The following is a 22,378-nucleotide window of genomic DNA, read 5'->3' on the forward strand; positions in this document are numbered from 1 at the left end:
GATTGCAATAAATCATCTCTGTATTTGGATGTGCCTCATGTTTTCTCCTTAATTTTGGGGAGAGTTAATCATAGTGACATTCTACATGTGCTTTTAATCATTTGGCTATAATGTGATTTTGTTGATGCAAGATATATAACTTTAAGGTAAAAAGGAGATTTACAATACTTTTCAACTTTTTTAAAGCATTAAGAGAGAAAATAAAGTATACGAGTAACCAAGAAGGTTGTTATAAACCTAAAACACTTTTTTGCAAGTCTGAATAAAGTTTGTATTTATTCATAAAGATGTTAAATTATTCCACAATAAACTGATTTAAATTTTCTTTTCTCCATTTTGTATTCCCTAGATTTTCTTGTTTACAAGTTAGAAGCACAAGAAACATTAAATAAAGGAAGGGTAAGTTTTTTTTCTTAATTTTTGTTTCATGAAACTTGAAGTAGAGGAAAATACAGCTACAAGATCTTCTATTCTGTCGATCATTAGAATTGTAGGGCTGAAATACATATTTTTGCCACGAAAAATTTCCAATAAAAGGGGCCTCCCTGGTGGCAGAGCGGTTGAGTGCTTGGTTGCGAAGCTGCCTGCAGCCTCTACAGCGCCGCCGGTTCGATCCCCGGCCACTGGGTGAGGGTCCCATGTGGCGCGCAGACCTCTCCTGCTGCCCCCTGCTCCCCTCAGCAGTGTACTTTGTCAGTCGGCCTGCTCTGCTCTCCGCTCTGACTCTGGTGAATTCTCTCACCCTCCTGTGCTTCTGACTGTACCCAGTGCTTGTATAAATAAATAAATAAATCAGTCTTAAAAATCAAAAAAAATTTTCCAATAAAACACTTTACTCTTTTATTTGTTATTCTCTCTGTAGACTGTAATATTTATTTTGGTTTGTCTTTGCACAACTTTACTGTTACTTGCACAGACAATACTGTGTAGAGTCTAATAGTAGCTGGCTTTTAAAAGCATTTGTGGAATGAATGAGTGAATGAATGATACTGACATTTAAATCATTTTTTTAATGTTTAAATTAACTGGAGAAAAACAAGTCTTTCTCTTATTCTAAGAAAAATATGAGTATTAGTTGAATAAAACATTGACATTTGGGAGTATTAAGAATGAGAAGAGTCAGTTCCTTGAATGGCTAGGAGACTATCAGCCTTCAACGCTTACATGATTTTAAAGCCCACCCCACCCCCAACCAAGCTTGTATGCACACTACTGTGTATTTTACCATATAATTTCCTTATAAGTTAAACAAAATTGTAAAGCAATAAAATGAAGTAATAACACAAAATTATATTTCATTTTATAAGATGTAAAAATGTGAAACAAGAAATGACCACAAGTGTATGTGTCCTGGCTATGGGGCAGAGTAAGATGTGTGGCTTAGGGACAGACCCATACAATGCAAGGAGAGAAACATGTCAGATGGCTTTTTAATTTAATATCTCTTAGTGTTTCTCCCTAGATATTTTCTTTCATCTTAGACTGGAGGCAGTAGGACTACTAGAAAGCTTCTGACTGATTGTGGTGGACCCAGGATTATGGAAATGTGTGAGGTTCATATGTGAAACTATTCCACTCAAAGATATACTTCAGTTATGAAGTTCAGCTATAGATTAGATTCAAGCTTCAGTCCTGACTCTGCTACTGAAGCCAGTGTTTGCCCTTGGCCTGTTCCTAGTTCTTTATCAGTTTTTCACTTTGTAAAATGGAATCTCCTGAGGTAAAGTAATGTGTGTAGAATTTCTTTCCCCTTGAAATTTGGTGAAGGGTATTGTCTTTACTCTTCCCTCCCTTAAGCCATGCTAAGCATGGAGGACCTGCTTCCTGTTGGTTTATCCTCTCTGCCCCCTGAGAGCACCCAACACAATGTATTATCCAAGTGTGGTCAGTGTGTGTCAGGGACAAATTCCTCTCTAAATTCAGCTCTTCCCTGGATAGGAGAGTGGAAGTAAATCAACTCTGCTAGACTTCTGTTTTAGGATTCTATATCTTGCTTTTAATTACCAAAATCTAGCAAATATATGGGAATGTTCAAACTTCATATCTGATATTAAATAAAGAGATGGCTCAAGTGATATCCTGCTTCAAGGATAGAATTCATTTTGGCTTACATAAGTGAAATGGATTGAATGCATTTATTAAGAACTTTAAGCTGAGTTTAACGTAAGAGTCAGATAGGTTATTTTTGTGTTAACTATTTTCTTTTCAATTTACAGCAAGATTCCAATAGTAGATACAGTGCATTGAATGTTCAACATCAGATGCTGAAAGTGAGTAACTTAAGCTTTTTCTTCATGAATGAATTAGAGTATTAAGTATCATAAGTGATTAAGGAAGGTTTACAGAAAACTGATTTGTATTGTGCTATGTTATATTAAAGTCATACTTGAATAGAAATGATGTGTAATTGTAATGTCTCATCATATTTATCACCCAATTTAAAACACATATTTTAGCACATTGCACATTTTCTATAAATCATGCTCTCCGGTCAGCTAATTACTAATTTTGTTCTTCACTTTATTCTCTAAGGCTTTTTATTTGTTTATTTAATTTCTCTCAGTGTTTTTGCTCAGTTATTTTCTTTTAGCTTAGACTCACTGGAGGCAGTAGGTCTACTAGAAAGCTTCCTTCATTTTACTAATATTTATTGTGTCCTTTTGTAGAGGAATTTATATGTAAAAATTTCCCTTCCTATGTTATTAGGTAAAACTCATTACTGTGTTTCAAGATGAGAGAGAGGGAAGGAGGAAGGGAGATTCACTGGTCCGTCAAGTTCAGAGATAAGTGGTGTGTCATTGTGCACAGTAGAAAACTCCTGTGATCTCAACTCCTGTGATCTCAACTCCTGAGATCTCTACCCCTGACCTCCAGTTGTTTATTTGATAGTGTCTGTCTTCTATATCACTCAGGCATTGCTTTTCATTGAAAACAGAATCTTTCCTATTATCAAGAAAGTGAATTAACTGTCCTTAGACATCCTTAGTTATTGGAGAAGTTGGAGGCTGTAGATTTTGTCTAGATGGTGAGTACAACATAATATTATAAATAGGGTCAAGATAAATAGAATCATTTTCTAACCCATTGATTTATTAATTCCCCAAAAGAGAGAAGAATCTTTTCCACTCCTTCTTCTTCATTAAACTTGATTATCAGGAAGAATAAAAACCAAAGAAGGGAAATTGAATTGTTCCTGGGAAAACATTACATTGAAAGAGGAAGTCTAGAATGCCCAGGAAGGCATAAATTTTTCCAGTAGCTTTACCTAGTTTCCACAGTAATGGAAATTTCCTTGGGAATTTTCCCAAATAGCTCCCTTTTCCATCTTTCATGCTAAGTTGTAATTTCTTATTGTTCACATTGATGTTAGAATCTAAGGAGAATGTTATTTTTGGCTATGATCCCAAGCTATTCATTGAATGTAAGTGAAACGGAGAGGAACTGCATGAATTACAAGCAACTTGAGAAAAAGGAAGCTACTTCTTCACTTGTTCCTGCTTTCTTTCAAGAGACAGGCTCCAAATGATAACATTTGGAAACTGTAAATCACCACTCAAGTTTTCATCTTTGTAGAGTCAACACGAGGAGCTGAAGAAACAGCACAGTGATTTGGAAGAAGAACATCGTAAACAAGGAGAAGACTTCAGTAGGACATTTAATGACCATAAGCAGAAATACCTGCAGCTGCAGCAAGAGAAAGAACAAGAACTTTCTAAGTTAAAAGGTATTTGGAAATCTTATTAGCCAGTTTAAATGGGAATATGACCCATAACTATGTTTTAATGGAACAGTAGGCTTTTTATTTTTTGCATAGTGATTGATCTACATTTATCATGTGGTCTGTTATCAGCCACTTATTTCTCTGTAACGCTGAACATTAATTTTTATTTCTTTGGGTTTGTACAGTGAATCAGAATGGAATACTTAAGTGTTTTTCCATGGGCTGCATCAGCCATGTTGGGCAAGACACTTCATTTTTAAGGTGTGTTGGGAGACATTTAGTATCGCTGACCTCTTACTTAAAATGCCATTACTGTCCCCTGTCATTTGGGCATTTTCTCCAGACATTTCTAAAAATCTCCAAGGGGGCAGAAAGACTCCATGCTACTGATTAATAGTAGCTTCAGAAAGCTCCTGCTCTATAGTCACTGTCCTGGTGAACGTTGGCTGTTCTTCAATTACTAGTTTTGTGACCCTGCAGAAATTGATAAATAATGTAATTACTGCAGACTCCATCTATAAAACTGAGATAATCTTACAAATTATCAAGCTTGCTTGCAGGCTTGGTATTGATACCGGAATTGTCAGGCCTAGTCTCCCAGCCGGGATAGGATTTCATGCTGCAGGGCAGCGCTGAGCCCCAGCCGCTAGACCCCCATGGGTTGGTGTCTCACGAAGCCACAGCAGGAACTTCGCAGACGCTCAGGCAAGCAAGCGAGAAGAGGCAGGTTTGTTTAGAAGAAAAAGTTTATTGAGGAGAAAAAGAGCAGAAATAAAGTGGGACTCCCAGGCCAGGGAACCAAGCCTGGGAGGGGCAAGGAAGCCAAAGTGGAGTCGTGTCTTAGGGAATATATACCTTTTTTCCCTCATTATTCTAAAGCTGCCCCAGTCTCTTTGTGATTGGTTAGTTCTCGGCTGTCTCACTTAATTTGCTACTGAGTAGGGGGATCTTCACGTTCCTTATCTAACAGCTTTCTCTTTCCCCATTTGTTGCATCTTTAAATTTATGGCCCAGTCCTCTGGATGGGCATCCCTGCATTGAAGTTAAACAGCTGCCCTTCTAATGTGACCATAAATTAAACCACTCTCCATTTCTCCAATCTCCGCCTCCCTTTACCACCTGAAGGAAACCAGTACCAGCATTAACAATGTTGTCCTTGGTCCTGGCATGTTTGTTTTTCCTAATGGAATGGGTTACTTTCCCTTGCTTGTCCTTATCTCTAAAGCCTCCCTAAATTTTTCAGAGGTCCCCTCCTGCACTATCCTTAAAACTGCCTAATAACCCTAGCTTGCCCTGTCTCAGTATGAGGATTAAATAATTCATGTAAAGCACCTAGAATATTTAGTGGTATGTGGTAAATCTTTAATGAAAAGTAACTGCCATCTACACCAGCACCAGATGTTTTCATAGTAAATGTGAACAGAAACCTGTCATGCTCTGAGTATATGTTACTTCTGGAAAAGGGAAATAGGCATTTTACAATCAACTTTTCAGGTGCTAAGTACATTTGAAAATGAAAATTAGTTTTAAAAGACATACAGTGTTTGTAAAAACAGTTATGAAATCTGAAAAATCTGTAGTCAATTGTATTATACTAAACAATTTCCTGGTTAGGATGCAGTGCATTGCATGTATGTAAGATGTCATGTAGTTCTTCCCCAAGGGCAGGTGGGTTATGGGGACTTTAGATTTCTCTGTACATTTTTTGCAATTTTTTTTTCAAATTAGTGTTTCAAAATAATTGCAGCAAAAAAGGCACATGGGAATTAAGTAACTACCAAGGCAGTTTACAAAGGATGCAGATGGTCTTGGTAGAGGTGGGCCAGATAGGAACAGATGATGCCCAAGGCATGCAGACATGTAGGGGCCTTGGTGTGCTAGTGACGTGGCAGGTGGTGAGGGTCATTGAAGATGACAAACCAGCAAAAGGAAAAAAGTCCTCACAAAGGTCATTTCAGTGAGGAAAGAACCAGGGACTCCAGTGTCATGGCATTGCCGAGCTTGCAGTAGTGATACCTTTGTTTGGTGAAGGAAGAGACATGGGGCCCCTTGAGCTGGGATGAGTAAATATACTAAATCATACCAATTAGTAAATTCATTAACGAATGAGAAATAACATTTTCTATAAATAACATTTTCTGTGCTTGGCATGTTTTACATAATACAGATCATTTGGTTTTAGCAATAGCCTTAGATGGCAGGTATTCTTATGTCTACTCTATATTTTCTTTGAAGTCAATAGATAGCAATTTTTAACAAATTATGCAGAAAAGTGAGAAAAAAGAACGATGGAATATAGGACACATGTATGTAAGTTCTGTGTTCTGAGGAAATTCAAGCCTCATAATCTGGTCTAAACTTCTTGGCACTGGGCCTTCCTGGTGGCACAGGGTTAAATTCTTAGTGCTATCAAGCTATCGCCAGCCACTGCAGCACCGAGTTGGATTGTTGGATCCCTGGCCAGGTTGCTGACCCACAAGGCGCAGCAGACCTTTCTGTCTTGCCTGCTGCTCCTCCCAGCAGTGTATTTCAGTCAGTCTGCCTGTTCTGCTCCCCACTCTGACTCTGGTGAATCCTCTCAGCCCCCACACCTCTGGCCTATACCCCAGTTCTTGTGTGCATAAATGAATAAAATAAATCTTTAAAAAATAAAAAAATGAAATTCTTGGTATCCTGGATAAAAGGAGAAATATAGTTTAGTATAGAGTGCTTGTCATCAGAAAGAGAATATACTGATACCTTGGGGTGCAGGAAGAGGCAACAAATACAAAAGAATAAGAAAGAAATAATAAAAGAGAGAAGAGTGAGAGAGAGGGAGAGACTCTATTATAAAAATAACCTATATATAGTATTGGTGTTACAAATTAGTTTTTGGAAGAAATTTCTTAAGAGACCTTAATTAGCAGAGTGTGACAATGCCTTTGATACTTTGCTAAGTAATTTTCATGTCAACACTTTAGTTTGAGTGATCTTTGATAAAGACAACAAACTGATGAACCAAATTTTTTGGGCTGTCCAGATGAATCCATGCCACATACCCAAACTTTGTAATTTTTCGTGAGTTGGTATCCTGTCAAAGTTTAAAACAAATCCTAAAACAATTTGAGACTTTAGATGTGAGAATAATAAAATAAAACCTGAAAATCTAACGTTTTTATGTGGAATTTTTTTTTTTAATAGAAACTGTGTACAATTTGAGGGAAGAGAATAGACAACTAAGGAAAGCACATCAAGACATACATACACAGCTTCAAGATGTCAAGGTAAAATAAAACCAAACATTTTCCTTTCTATTATTGTCTGCTTTATCTTATAGAATGACTAAAAATCATTCCCTGATTGGCCATCATTTTTGGCTTTGCTTAAATTAGAGTGTACATAATATTTTTACCAAGATGAGTAAATTAGATGCTTAAACTAGAGTGTATATAAGATTTTTACCAAGACCAAAGATGGTCTGAAAATCCAAATATTTTTATTAGTATTGAAATGATTCATTTACCAGATAGTTGCATTTTAATAAGCTTTTTATTTTAAAAGACTTATTATTGAAGTATTTGTTCCTTTAACTTTGATTTCACTGTAATGATAGTATGTGGGTAGCACATTTTAGATTTTAGAATACTACATTAATCATAGCCTTCTTGCTACAATGATTTTTAATCTTAACAAATGCTGCAGCAACAAACAAGCAAACAGAGTGTTGGATGGTTATACCACTGTCAGCCAAAGAAGATTTTATGTTAGAATGTTAAAACTCAACATGTAAAATTCTTTTTTGTGTAGCAACAGCATAAGAATTTACTCTCGGAGCATGAACAACTTGTAGTGACTTTGGAAGACCACAAGAGTGCACTAGCTGCTGCACAGGTTAGAAGGGTAGCAGCCTCTGCTGGTTCTTTTTAGTCTGCTTAACATTTCTGAATTCCTTTATGCATGTAGTCTCTTACAAGTCAATCTTCAGTGAGCGTCTTAGGACAGAGCTATCCTCATTCTGAGAACTGTGCATGCTTTCAAAATTCAATCAAGAGAACTTTAAATAGACCATTGATTATTTTGCACTGGTAGTATGATGCACATGACTCTTTCTACCCTGCACTAGTCCCTATGTGCAGAAGTCTAATACTTGTTTTAAATCACAGAAATCTCACCTACATGGGCTTTTGCTGCTATAGCGTTTGTGTTGATTCTTGTGACAGGAAATACAGGATTTTATGATGCGAGCTACAAAATAAGTTATTGTCAGGTTTTTACTTCTGTCATTCCCTCACTTGCTCCCCGAATTCTAGTATGCATACACTCTTCTGAGAACTAGACTTAAGTGTTGTTGGTCAAATTAAAGAAAATAAGAAGCGAGCTCTCATACCACTGGAGAAGTATAAAGAGGAATCATAAGCTCTATCTGTTCAAAGTCTGGAATAGTCCCGGGCATATGGCGGGCCTTAGTGAATATTTACTGAATGAAGAAACAAGCAGATGCAAGTGTGGGAGACCTTATTGAAGTAATACTATACTCTACATTTTGCAATTTTTATAAAAGGAAAAACATTGGGATGGCTAACTTATTCACCATGTGTTTTTGTCACTAGATTTTCACTCCTCTTGGCAGAATTAGGAATAAAAAAACTACCTGTACTTATCAGGAGACTATGAACTATTTTTTGTCTTTCTAAAATTATTAAAAGTACAATATGATAGGCCTTGTTGCATTCCAGAAACTTTGGCATCTATGTCTGTGGGATCCCTTTTTAAGTAGTCATCGGTTTGGTATCTCCCTATGAAACGTTAGCTGCATGGTTATTTTTATATGAGTATGAATTAAATTTACTTTAGAGGAGATTATTTCATTATAAACCTTTTTATAAAATATTTTTCAAGTATTTTGCTTACATATATTATTTTATATGGTGTTTTTCATACTGAAATATAAACTGATTGTTATATGTAATACATGTAGTATATGCAGTACATGTAGTTATATGTATGTAGTACAATGTTCATAAATATTAAACTAAGCAACAATCCAAGAATCCAGAGAAGTATAAGTAAAATAGTTCACTTAATGATCCAAATAAAATTCCATACTAGGCCTACTGGTAGAATATAGCATAGGAAACATTTTTATTTAACCTATGTATAATTTCTGTGTCTGAAATACCCTTTTGGCTTCCTGTTTGTCCTACCTGTTTTCCCCTTTTTTGATAGTTACCAGAAGTAGATGTGATAATTTAATGATAGCTCACTGCTGACCCCCATGTTAAAAATGTCCTGAATCTCCTTGTTATTTCAAGCATCCAGCTTTCGCATACAAATCATCTGATGAAATTCAGTGTTCACAACCTGATTTTGAACTGTTTTGGGGGGGGGGCAAAACTAGAATAGAATCTGAGTATTTATAGTTTCCCAGGGGTCATTTTAAGGACTTTATGTAAAGAACTTTTATTTTTTGGTGTTTACAACCTTCTGAGCCATATGGCATTGCACCCTTTTAGAACTAAAAAGTGAGAGGTCAAAGGAAAATAAAGCAGCTGACCCAAGATCTGTGACCAGAACTGAGCTTGAAGTTTAGTTCTTCCTCACATCAAAGTCACACTTAACTTTTAAGCCTGTGTTTTTTTTTGAGACTTCCCTGAATTACAGTTACCTGATTCTTGCTTCATGCCTACTGAGTCAGAATTTCTAGAGTGTGGGTGCCACATTTTTAACGTGATCTGCTCATGTCTCTATGCACACTAATATTTGAAAACCACAAACCATAGCATTGCTACCTTTAAAGATGATATAGTTAGGAGGCTGAAAAAGAAAGTCTAGAATTGACATTGTGTATCCTCCATGTTTTAAAATATTAAAGTCATTAATATGTGGATGTAATTTTCTTTTTAACCTCCAAATTTGGTTTGCAAAATGTTTTGGTCAATTTCTGGGATAAGGATCACTATTAGCCACCATGATACACCTTTGTACAAATTACAAATAAGCACTCTGCTCAAACAGATTCAGCAAGCAGACTTCTTCAACTTTGTGTGAATTAGAAAAAGGCAAAAAAGACGCCTCTTCCTTGGGGGTGTAAGTCACCATGCAGGGTGTGTGGCTGTTGTGATGGGAGCGCCTGCTGAGGTCTACCCTCTCCTGCCCTCTCTGCCATGTGACTGAGGAAGGTGGGCTTATGTGGAAAACATGTTCAGAAAAGATGTTGTATTCTTTGTATGTGTTTATGTAAGATGATGTATTCTTTGTATGTGTTTATGTAAGTGTGTGCTTACACACAGCATTTCTGTTCAATGATAACATGATAATGAACTAAGCACATACTGTGTCTATTGATTCTTAGTTAACATATTTGAATTTCTTTCCGCTTTCAAGTTCCTTAATTAAAAATATCACGTGCACAAACACATACACAGAGACACACACTCCGCTATACACAAATACCCCTATGTGAGTATATTTGAGACCTGTAACTATGTTAGCACCTTTATCACATTAGAAGAAAGGAACATTCCAAATTCGGAAATAAAAATCTAGTCTCATTTCATCATCTACTGTTGCTTTCCAAATCTGCAGAGCATAATATATCAATACCTGGGGCACTCTAGAAAGTAAAGGTCCCTCCTTGAGCACAAGTTTACTGGGAAAAGGGAGTGGCCTGAGTTATATAATACATACATATATATATATATATATATATATATATATAGTATACACAGTATCTATCAATATGTGTTATTTTAAACTTATGATTCCTTTCAATTGAAAAATGTTACTTGGACCATGTTGGCAAAAAGATATTTGTACTTCTATTTGTATTATTGTGTGTATTTTTAATAGATTTTTGATGCTATTAACTTGATTGCATAGCTTTCTTAAAATTTTAATATTGACATTTATAGTAGAAAGTTATTTATGGAAATTCTGACTTTGTTTAATGTAGCATGAGAAACTAACATCTGTTCCTTTTAATTCTACTTTGCATGAGCTTAAAATGGCTAAGCATGTCCAAGTTAAAAAAAAAAAACAACAAACTATAGCATGGTAACAATCTGCATATTTTCACTAACTTGTATTTAAGTGTTATATTTTTGTCTACTGTTCTAGTAATCCCTAATGCCCATTTATGAATGATATCTTTTTCCTTCTTCAAATTGTGCAATTTGCATCTGGTGGTACGATTAATATGCAGACTCAAGTTGCAGAATATAAACAACTGAAAGATACTCTGAATAAGATTCCAAGCTTTCGGAGACCAGATCAAGCAGAGCAGCAGAATGTTACCCAGCTGGCACATTCTCCACAAGGTGACAGCGCAGTCCAGGAGAAGCCACCCCGAGAGCCACAAGAGGTAAGCAGCATGAACCAACGGTCTGTGGTCAGGTCACTATGCCTGTCAAGCTGTCATTAGGTGAACTGCTCTAAATGTTGCCAACTCGCCCTGTAGAACAATGGTTCTTAAATTTAAGTGTATATCAAAGTCTCCAGCAGGGCCGTAAATACAGATTATTGGGCCCCAGTCTTGAGATTTCTATTCAGTTAATTTGGAGTGAGACCTGAGATTTTGCATTTTAAACTGAATCAGCTAGTCTGGGGAGCACACTTTAAGAACTGCTATAGTATTTTCTGTGAAAGGCTATCTTCATTCATGTGGATTTATTTGTTTAAAGAGGCTACAGTCAGAAAGGACCTATTACGTCAGGGTTTTTTTTTTTTTTAATTTTTTTAAACCTTTTTTTTTTTAAAGATTTTATTTAGGGCCTCCCCTGGTGGCGCAGTGGTTGAGCGCTGGGTTGCGAGGCTGCCCACAGCCTCTGCAGTGCCGGTTCGATCCCTGGCCACCGGGCGAGGGTCCCACATGGCGCGCAGACCTCTCCTGCCGCCCGCTGCTCCCCTCAGCAGTGTACTTCTGTCCTTCTGCCTGCTCTGCTCCCCGCTCTGGCTCTGGTGAATTCTCTCACCCTCCTGTGCTTCTGACTGTACCCAGTGCTTGTATAAATAAATAAATAAATCTTAAAAAAAAAAAAAAAGATTTTATTTATTTATTTATACAAGAACTGGGGTACAGGCCAGATTCGTGGGAGGGTGAGAGGATTCACAAGAGACAGATAGGGGAACAGAACAGGCAGACTGATGAAAAACACACGGCTGAGGAGAGCAGCGGGCGAGACAGGAGAGGTCCACCGCACCACGTGGGACCCTTGCTGGCCGGCCGGGATGGAACCAACGCTGTAGAGGCTGCGGACAGCTTCACAGCGCTGCACTCAACCGCCTGTGCCACCAGGGGAGGCCCAATTATGTCTGAATTTTAAAGGGTTGTTTTGTTTTTCTTTTGGGGGTACAGTGAGAAGGTTGATAATCAGGAGGATATTTTGTGAAACCAGCCCACTCAAGGAATAAAGTTGATAATATATTTGAACTTGATACAGTGCTTTAAAAGGCCTTAATGAAATTACCGAGGTTATGAGTACCATATTATAATGTACTTTTTTTGTATTCTCTCCTTCCTGAAAATTAAACATGCTTAAGATATCTCCTTAGTGGAACATTAAAACTAGTGTCACCCATATCATTAATTCTTACAAGACTGTTTTTGCAATCATGTGTAATAGAAATTGCAAGTATGGTTATCTTACTCTCTGACAAAATTGTTTCAAATAGTGATATTTAAACTTGCCCTGAGTTTCCATTTTAGGGGAATAATTAAGTTGGCCTGAGTGGACTTCTAATGAGTCCTCCTTCAGTGCATAACATTCCTTCATTGACAGATTTTGTGTCATCATAGACTCTGGGTCCTGCAATATCACTAAGAACACACAACCAGACCAGATTCATGGCCTGGTAATTGGTCCTGTTCTCTCTCCTAGTTTGGCTGCCTGTTCTTTGGATTAATCTTTTGATGACTCAGCATGGCAGGTTTTCCACCTGTGAAGTAGAGATAACAGTTAACTGCTCTAAACTTTTATAGAGGGATGCTGTGGATATAAATGACAGGTGTTTGAAAATTCTCAGGGCTCTTCAATGAAATATTGATTTCATACAAAGTCAGAGCAGTCAAACTTGCCAGCTATGCAACAACATTGCTAAAATGTGCCCATCCAAATGTTATGATGTCTGATAAAGGACTTAACCATCCTAGTTTACTTATTTATACAACTCCAGTTTTCAGTTATGTTTGTGTTATTTTTTTTTTCACATTTATCTATTCACATTAATTTCAGTTATGGGGGGACAATCTGAGCAAAGAAGTTATTTTTTTTCTGATATAGAGGATTGGGAGTGAGGGGAAAAGGGGGTGGCAAATTTTCCTATTGATATTATATCATCTCTTTTTCCCTCTTTTATGATAAGTGAAGATCATATATAATGGCCATCTTATCAAAATCAATTTACAGATTTAATGCAGTGCCTGTCACAATACCAATGACTTTTTTTAAAAAAGAAATAGAACAAAAATTATCAAATTTATTTGCAAGCACAGAAGGCCCAAATAGCTAACAGAATCTTAAAAAAAGAAAAATGGAGACATCACATCTTCTGACTTGAAACTATATTACACAGCAACAGTAATGAAAACATTATGGTACTGGAAGAAAAACAGCAGCTTAGACCAATGGACACAATTGAAAGCCCAGAGATAAGTCCATGTAGATATGGACAGCTGATTTTTAAAAAAAAAATTTTAAACTTTTTTTTTAAAGATTTATTTATTTATGCAAACAAGAGCTGGGGCACAGGCCAGAGGTGAGGGGGGTAAGAGGATTCACCAGAGACAGAGTGGGGAACAGAACAGGCAGACTGACCGAAGTACACTGCTGAGGGGAGCAGTGGGTGAGTCAGGAGAGGTCTGCTGTGCCATGTGGGTAGCCCCCTGGCTAGCTGGGGATCGAACTCATGCTGCAGAGGCTGCGGACAGCTTCATAGGTTGCATCTTAACCCCTTATGCCACCAGGGAGGCCCCCCTGGACAGCAGATTTTTAACAAAGAAATTAAGACCTCACTGTGGAGAAAAGACAGCCTTTTTAATAAACGGTGCTGTGAATCATGGATAGCCACATGCAAAAAAAAAAAAAAATGAAAAAAGAAAGATTCATATTAACACCTTACAGGAAAAACTCACTCAAAATTGATTAAAGATGTGCACAAAAGAACCAAAGCCAAAAGCATTTAAAAGAAAATATAGGGGTTACACTATAGGACATCTACTACAAAGATGTATTTGGGAATACAACCCCAGTAGCAAGGGAAACAAAAACAAAAATAAACAAATAGAACTATATCAAACTTAAAAGCTTTTGTACCTCAAAAGAAGTCCTTAAAAAAACAAACAGGCAACCTACAGAATGGGAAAAAAGCATATTTGTATACCATATATCTGATGAGGGGTTCATCAGAGAAAATACAAAGTTACTTATACATTCCAACAACAAAGAAACAAATGACCCAATTAAAAAAATGGACAAAGGACTTCAGTAGACAGTTCTCTAAAGAACATTCAGATGGCCTATAAACATATGAAAAAACATTCAATGTCATTTATTATAAGATGAATACAAATTAAAACAATGCTGAGATGCCACCCTTACCCTAAGAGAATGGCCCATATAAAAGTGAACGGAATTAACGAATGTTGGCAAGGTTGTGGTGTAAAAGGAACTCTCGTCTACTATATGTGGAAATGCAAATTGTTACAGCCCTTGTGGAAAATGGTATGGAGCTGTCTTAATAGAAATGGAAATCCCTTTTGACCCAGCAGTACTGCTAGTAGGTAGTCATACAAATAACTGAAAAATTTAACGTGAAAAGATCTAGCTATACCTATGTACATAGCAGCACTCTTTACAATTGCCAGATGATGGGACCAACCTGCGTACCCTTCACCAGATGAACGGAGAAAGTGGGAAGCGTATCTATTCAATTACATACTACACAGCTGTGCAGAAAGATGAAGCGGTGGCATTTAGCACAAAATGGATGCATCTTGGGGTGATTATATTGAGTGAAATCACCCAAACAATAAAAGACAGATTGCAGATGGTTTCACTTATCTACAGAATATAAATAACCAAAGAACAATTACATGCAAACAATAGAAGAAATAAAAATTTGAACTCAGCAAAAAAAGAGAAGATAATAGTTACCAGAGGAAAAAGGGGAAAGAGTGAAGGATATGGGACATGGAGGCAGATGGGATATGGGCACAGGTGGTTTGGTGAGGTAATTAAAAAAAGAAAAACTGTAGTAAGACCAATAATAACAAAAAAGCAACTCTGAAATATGTATAACCTGAATGAAAGGTATGTACAGTGATTTGAAGGCATGTGATTGTAACCACCTCTGACAGGACTTAGCTAATTCATTAAGAGAAGGGAAACAAAGGAGATGAGGTCATCACAGCTGTTTGAGCATTTTTTAAATTTGTTATGTGAAGAAATAGGGCACAGGAAGAGGCAACAATGCTGGACAGATAAAGCATGTGTTAGGCCTCAGAGCTTTCAAGACTGTGGGTACCTGAAGGTTGAAATTCCAGAGAGAAATTTTAAAATTTTTTTCTTCTCAAAAACTCCTTTACTCTGCTCACCCCAAGTGGCAATTATGGAGGCACACATCTTGGGTCATCCTGCAAGAAGGCACTTGTTGAGGAATGTGTTTAGCTTGCAGCTTCACTTGTAGCACCTGCAGAATCTTTCTCAGCTTTGGAGTCAAAGGTGTGTTCATTGAGTTAGAGCTTTCCACGCAGACTCCAGGAAGTGACTTAGCACAGTGGATTCTAGGCCCTCAACCATGCCCTTTCTGCACAGTGCAGGTCTCCTGCATGGGAATCTTTCACCAGAGCTCCCCAGTGGACTGGCTTCAAGTTTCTAAGAGTGGCACTGCAGTCTGAGGCTCTTATGACCCAATCTCATTTGCTCTGTCCCCTCCCCAAATAATCATATAGAAATCATTGAAACTAGTAGGGATAATCGATTTAAATCAACCAGGATTAGAAAATTTCTCTATGCAAATACATGCCTTTTTTCCATCAATGCAAAAAAAAAATCTACAAAGGGTTTCCTCTAATTTACTAATAAATAATCAATAGTACATTAATAAAATGTTAAGAATGTTTTATTGTATCTGCTTTGGTGGACTGTTTTAGCAAATATGGAGGCCCATGACTATCAAGATTCTTTTTTTTTAATATTATCTAATAAAAAATAAGTCCAACTCTTGGCTTCATTTATATGTGTAATATAGAGAAATTGATCAAAGGGTCAGGAAAAAGTCAAAACTAGCAAGCTGACCATGGATCTAAGGCATAGAGCAGGGGAGGAGACAAGACGGAAGAAGGAAGAACACAAGGGGCTGTGGTGGTGGGAGAACTGTAGGGACTACACCTAAGGAGAGATATCAAATACCATCTAAAATGAGCAATGGTGTAAGAAATAAATGAATAATTAAAAATATTAAACCCAAGTTCTCCTCAATTTGATCTCATCCTTCTCTTTTCAAAATCTACACTGAAGAAAATTATGTAGACATTTCATCACTTGAAGTTGTTACAGGTTTTCCCTTTTTATTCTAAGGGAAAATGAAGTTGGATTGCTTTTAAGGGAAGACTCTACTGAGATGTAATCATTTATACTCTCTTTTAGGTTATTTACTGTATTATTTACCAGATGAAATTGTGCTTATGTTATCTCTATTTTATAGGTGAGATTACACAGTGAGAAGAGTTAAGTGACTCCATTGCAGCCAGACTTTTCAGTCAGGACTCTGTATGTCTAGATTCCAGGATTTTGCTTGTGTTGTAACCCCATAGACATGGTAATAAAGAAGTTGTATCACTACTTTCAATATAGAAGAGTGTCATTTTCAGTGATGTGCTTGACCTAGGTGTCTCGAAATAGTGATGTGTGGGAGAAGCATGAAGCAGTTCCTGAAAGAACGGAAGAAAGAAAACCTTATCCTCCCACCCCGAAGGAGGCAGAATTTCAGGCTCCAGCAGAGCTGCACCAGCATGAAGCAGACGCCAGAGAGCCTGAGGAGCACCAGGTGGAAGAGGAGCATAGAAAGGCCCTGGAAGAGGAGGCCATGGAGCAGGTTGGCCAAGCAGAGCACTTGGAGGAGGAACATGACCCCTCACCAGAGGAGCAAGAACGGGAGTGGAGGGAACAGCATGAACCCAAAGAGGCCAACATCCTTCTGGAAGCTCATGCTCACGCTAAGGTACGAGGTCACCTTCAGGTCTCCTGGGATTGTTTTGTAGGCTGAGATAAGGAGTGAAGCTTTGTTTCTAAATATTAAAGAAGCTTCTCCATATACGATGATCTCTAAAACAAAAAATTCTAGAGGCTTCACTAAATTTTACATTCACATAATTAAATTTTCTGTTATTAATGGAGCTACTTGCATGCCTCAGAAAGATGATTGGGGAAAAGAAAAAGAGCTGCTAGTTTGTGTGTGGGTTGTGAGGGGATTATTCTCACATCCCTGTAACAGAAAAGCACAGATCAGCACTGTATCCTTGATCACCTTCCTGGAATATGCTCAAGCCCTTATGGGCATTCTGAGGCTGAGAAAAGTACCTTTTCTGCTATCAGAAGTTCCTTCTTGTTCATTTTCATTTGACCCTAGAGCAGTGCAGGGGTTAGGGGCACTGACCCTTAACATGTTCAAAAATCGGAAAATCTGTATATAACCTATAGTCCCCCCTCCATATCCACAACTCCAAATCTGTGAATTACACTGAGAGACATCCCCAAGTGGCTGATCCCATGAATTCGGAAGCCAGGATTAAAAAAGCAAACAAACTGTAGAAGTGGATGAGGGAGGGTCAATCCCCTGTTGTTCAAGGGTCAGCTGTACCATTAAATCATTTATTGGCTTTTGCGAATTTACCTTCAAGGTGGATAGTACATTATCAGAAAGCTAATCTTACCACTTATGGCTACTCTACTAGGTGAGTTTAACTAGTCTCCTGTTCAGCCTCTTCTCACTGAGCACTCCTTTCTCACATACATAAATATCTATTATTGGGCTTCCCCGGTGGCGCAGCGGTTGAGCGCTGGGTTGCGAAGCTGCCAGCGGCCTCTGCGGCGCCGGTTTGATCCCCGGCTGCTCCCAGGCCACCGGAGGAGGGTCCCACATGGCGCGCAGACCTCTCCTGCTGCCTGCTGCTCCCCTCAGCAGTGTACTTCGGTCCTTCTGCCTGCTCTGCTCCCCGCTCTGGCTCTGGTGAATTCTCTCACCCTCCCACGCTTCTGACTGTACCCAGTGCTTGTATAAACAAACAAATAAATAAATAAATAAACATGCCTCTATTAAAAAAAAAAATCTATTATTATTACTATAAATGAAACTTTAAAAGAACTTTAAGCAACACTGTATGCAACCAGGCATTTTTCTTCCATTGTCTCTAAGATGACACCAAATAATGTAAAGTTTATTTGTAAAGTTTACAAATGTAAACTAGATAGATATAAAGTTTATTTATAAATTTGAATTTTTGGGACGTCCTTGGTGGCATAGGCGGTTGGGCGCAGCGCTGTGAAGCTGTCCACAGCCTCTGCAGTGCCGGTTCGATACCCGCCAGCCTCGGAGCAACCCACATGGCAAACATACCTCTCCTGTCTTGCCCGCTGCTCCCCTCAGCATTGTATTTTGGCAGTCTGCCTGTTCTGTTCCCCGCTGTTTCTGGTGAATCCTCTCACCCTCCCGCGCATCTGGCCTGTACCCCAGTTCTTGTATAAATAAATCTTGAAAAAAAATCTAAATTTTTGTTTTGCTTCAAAATTTGCAAGGCTTCAGGTTGTTTGAGGCTCTAGGCTGGGTAAGGGTAAAGGTTACACTCTTACGTGGTTGCACGCTTAGCTTTGAGAAACCACTCTCAATCTTGTAGCTGTCATGGTTCTCTTCATTAGTAATTCCCCACTAGGTTTAAGTCCCCTCCACTATGCTACCTCTTTTCTTCTGGAGAGAATTTTGTATATTTGTTTTGGGTGAAGGAGAGAAGGGGTGAGTGCTCAATGAGAAGCAGGGTTTAAGAGTTCCTGTATCAAATGTTTCTTTAATCAGGAGATACTTTCTTCTTACCCATTCTTTTATCTCTTGAAGAAACTGGTTCTCTGTTTTTCCATCCTAATCTGAATGTGACTTTTTTCCCCACTTATATTTTTCTGTTTTACCTAGCCTGAGCTTGGTGAATACACTGCTAGAGTTAACTGGTATTCCTAGGTCTTTAACTCTACCTGGGAAAGCCTTAGGCTCACCTTTAGCTCACAAACACAACAATTAGTGTGAGGATACCAGGTACCCACTTAATTTTTTTTTTTAAAGATTTATTTTTATTTATACAAGAAGTACAGTCAGAAGTGCAGGAGGGTGAGAGAATTCACCAGAGCCAGAACGGGGAGCAGAGCAGGCAGAAGGATTGAAGTACACTGCTGAGGGGAGCAGTGGGCGGCAGGAGAGGTCTGCGTGCCATGTGGCACCCTCTTCCCGTGGCTGGGGAGCAGCCGGGCATGGAATCGGCGCTGCAGCCTCACAACCCAGCGCTCAACCGCTGCGCCACCCGGAGGCCCTTAAATTTTTAACATACATTCAATTAAAATTTGAAACTGGTTTTTTTTGTTGTACTCGCTTCCATTTTCAAGGGAGCACATTGAATATCTGCCTTAATGCCAGCAATTTAGCAGGATCAGTTGTTTAAAGAACCCCAGGATGATTCAGAATGAGTTGAGAAATAGGAATTCTGAGCTGGGTGACCTTGGACATAATGTATAATCACAACTTACCTATCAGACAGGTATTAATAAACCCTGCCTCCTGAGTTTATCATGACAAGGAACAATCCAGAGGTCCTGACTTTTTTTGTTGACCCAACTCCTTTTTCCCCAGGTTTATCCTTCAGCCAAGCCCGTCACCAAACGCCTATCACCATATGAGGAGCAGTTGGAACAGCAAAGGCTGGCGGTGAGGCGGGCTGAGGAGGCCCAGCGGCTGAGAGAGCAGCAGGAGGCTCTGCACCAGCAGAGACTGCAGGGACACTTGCTGAGACAGAGGCAGCAGCAGCAGCAGCAGCAGCAGCTTCTCGCCAGAGACATGTTCCATCAGAGGCAGGCGGGACACGAGGCAGGGCAGCCCCAGCGTCCTGAGAAGCTACGGTAACCTTCTCCTGCCGGCGTGGGCAGCCCTTTCTCTGATTTTTATGAACATATTAAAAACAGCTTCTTGTATTTATTATTCATGAACTTCAGGGGTTCATACTGCTTTTGCACCTGAAAAAGAATAACTTCTTGAGAATTAAATTTCAAGTAATTTCTTTATAAAATAATAAACATTTTTTTTTCTGATCTCAAAATAACCTACCAGGTTTTGGTGCTGCCTTTATTATTTGAAAGCTGGGCTATCTTTTTAAAGATATCTTTTGAAATCATGTCTGGAATCTTTATTATAAATAAAGGTTCGCATACATTTAAAAATCGCATACATTTAAAAAAACATTTTTATGTCATTTCAAGAATTTTGAAAAATTTGTTTATTATGATCTTTGAAGATCATAATAAACATGCCAATTGACCATTGACATGCCAATTGTGCCATTTATTTGAGTCACTGAATTGTAGCATTTGCGTACCTTGCAGGCAGCAAGCCCATTATGATGCGATGGACAATGATATTGTTCAGGGAGCAGAGGACCAGGGCATCCAAGAAGAGGAAGGCGAGGGTGAGATTTCTTAGATGATGAATTTTTTAAGACAAATTGCTTGGTAATGTATGATGCCAACTCAGAGTTATGCACATCTGAATACACACAAAACAATCTGTATACTGTTTGTCTTTTGTTGTTGTTATTGTATTTTCCCTAATCCTCCCAAATCATGCACATTTGTAGCCACAGTTGCCAAAAGTCTGTTTTTTCCTTTCACATTTTTCCCATAGATTAACCCTTTTTGTGTACTAACTCATAATTTATGAGGCATCATCATAACACTGTTCTGCTGTGGGAAATTTCTAGATTTTCTGCTCACCTTAGGGATCCTTGGATCATGGCTTGAGAGTTTTCCAAATTAAGTCAATAGTAGTTTTCATTTATAGTGAACATCTAGCATATCATGTTTACTGTGATAATAGAAGTAGAAAGTAACCATCTCTCTGGCAAGACAAACACTTAGACAAAGATCCCTTATTCACACCCTATTCTGATATCCTTTAGCCCTTATAGTAAAGGAATTTTTTCCTCGTGTCCCTGGTTGCTGCATCTTCAACATTTTTGTTCTGTTATCAGTAAAATCCCTTTTTTGTTTAATGAATCCCTGAGTGCACTGGAAACTTAATGGCAAGTTAACTTGCCCATGTTTTTGCTTTTTATAGGCATTCACCATATACTTAGGTTTTCTTCTTTCCTCTTTTTATAAAAATCACTTGTTCTTCTCTTTGTTTGCTCTTATCTAAATTCTCTTTTTTTTTTTTCCTATTTTTACAAAGCACCCATGTGTGTATAAGAGCAGCCAAGAGCGCCTGTGTGCAGCAGTCATCATCCTCACTACACCAGAGAAACGGACTTGGCTGTGTTTGGTTTTGATCTTACAGCTGGGTTATTATTTCATCCATTTCCTGAAACATTGTCAATCCCTTGCTATTCTTTTTGATAGTACCAAAAAAATAGTTAATAATTTTAGCAATGTCCAGTTGACAGGGCTTTATTTTACTGAGAAAGTTTTGATTGTCGCTACTGTTTTGTGTATGGAGGCAGGTCACAGTTTCTTTCAAAAAGATTTGTTTCAGAGAGCTTGAACGGTGTCACCCACTTATCTCAGACGTAACGACTACAGCCAAAGGGAAAGGAAATAGCTTTATTCAGAAAAGCTGAGATCTGCGCCCTAGGTTGAGTTAGCCTCGCTAGAGGAGAGACTAGGTGAAATGGAATTTTCATGGAGTTGAAAGGAAAGGGTCCTATCTGGTTCGCCAGGGCTGATGTTAGTTGTTTTGCTTTGTCAGCCTACGAGCGGGACAGCCGGCGCCAAGATGAGGTAGAAGAGGATGCAGAGAATGCTCGTGAACCTCAAGAGCAAGGACCCCAGGAAACTGACCCTGAATCGGAGGCAGACGTAAGTGTCTTCTCTCTTGCTCATCACAGTTCTAACCCCACAGGCAGAAAGGAAACCTGGAGGTGTGGCGGGCTCCCTGCCTCGGCTCCAGGTATGTCTGTTACTGCATTGGCATGGAGGAAGGTGGCTTGTGTGATTATATGACATGAGCAGTGTTGCTAACTGTGCACCACGGGGTATGTGTGATGAGACTGTGTTAAAGGTGGCTCTGGAAAAACATAAAGGCTTGTCCCTCTGGCCAGTCATAGGTTATAAAATTAAATCCAAGGAAAGCAAAATAGAGAGGCATTAAAATGTGTACTAATTCTAAAAGATGGGGGGTGTGCATGGAAGGAAAAGCACTTGTGGGAGTTGAAGGGAAAGCCAAAGAGAGGAAATGAGCCATCATCAAGTATGTCGAGCAGTGTGGGCGTGTGTGTGTGTGTCCTGTGACTCTGTGATGGCCCAGCAGTCCAGCAACCATTTTAAGAAACATGTCGATAGGCTGTGTGATTTGAGAAGTGGGGAAAAAAAACAATAACTGTACACGTACCATTATGCTGGGGAAAAACAAAAAAATTGAATGAGGTAGAGACTT

General features: G+C 38.6%; 1 protein-coding gene across 2 annotated transcripts in view; it reads left to right on the plus strand.

Annotated features, from left to right (window-relative positions):
• GOLIM4 (golgi integral membrane protein 4) overlaps nucleotides 1–22,378 on the plus strand; it is a 108,262-nt gene that overhangs the window by 71,148 nt on the left and 14,736 nt on the right. Inside the window, exons 3-12 of one of the 2 annotated variants that reach the window (XM_037525744.2) lie at nucleotides 350–399; nucleotides 2,217–2,270; nucleotides 3,574–3,724; nucleotides 6,902–6,984; nucleotides 7,508–7,591; nucleotides 10,902–11,060; nucleotides 16,586–16,918; nucleotides 19,589–19,854; nucleotides 20,335–20,417; nucleotides 21,692–21,801. In XM_037525744.2, coding sequence (XP_037381641.1) covers nucleotides 350–399; nucleotides 2,217–2,270; nucleotides 3,574–3,724; nucleotides 6,902–6,984; nucleotides 7,508–7,591; nucleotides 10,902–11,060; nucleotides 16,586–16,918; nucleotides 19,589–19,854; nucleotides 20,335–20,417; nucleotides 21,692–21,801 — 1,373 coding nt within the window. The remainder of the gene's footprint in view (nucleotides 1–349; nucleotides 400–2,216; nucleotides 2,271–3,573; nucleotides 3,725–6,901; nucleotides 6,985–7,507; nucleotides 7,592–10,901; nucleotides 11,061–16,585; nucleotides 16,919–19,588; nucleotides 19,855–20,334; nucleotides 20,418–21,691; nucleotides 21,802–22,378) is intronic. The other variant, XM_054700723.1, reaches the window with a different exon arrangement.

This window comes from Talpa occidentalis, unplaced genomic scaffold, assembly GCF_014898055.3.
Source record: "Talpa occidentalis isolate TD23 unplaced genomic scaffold, MPIMG_talOcc4v2.1 talOcc4.4, whole genome shotgun sequence".
Lineage (NCBI taxonomy): Eukaryota > Metazoa > Chordata > Mammalia > Eulipotyphla > Talpidae > Talpa > Talpa occidentalis.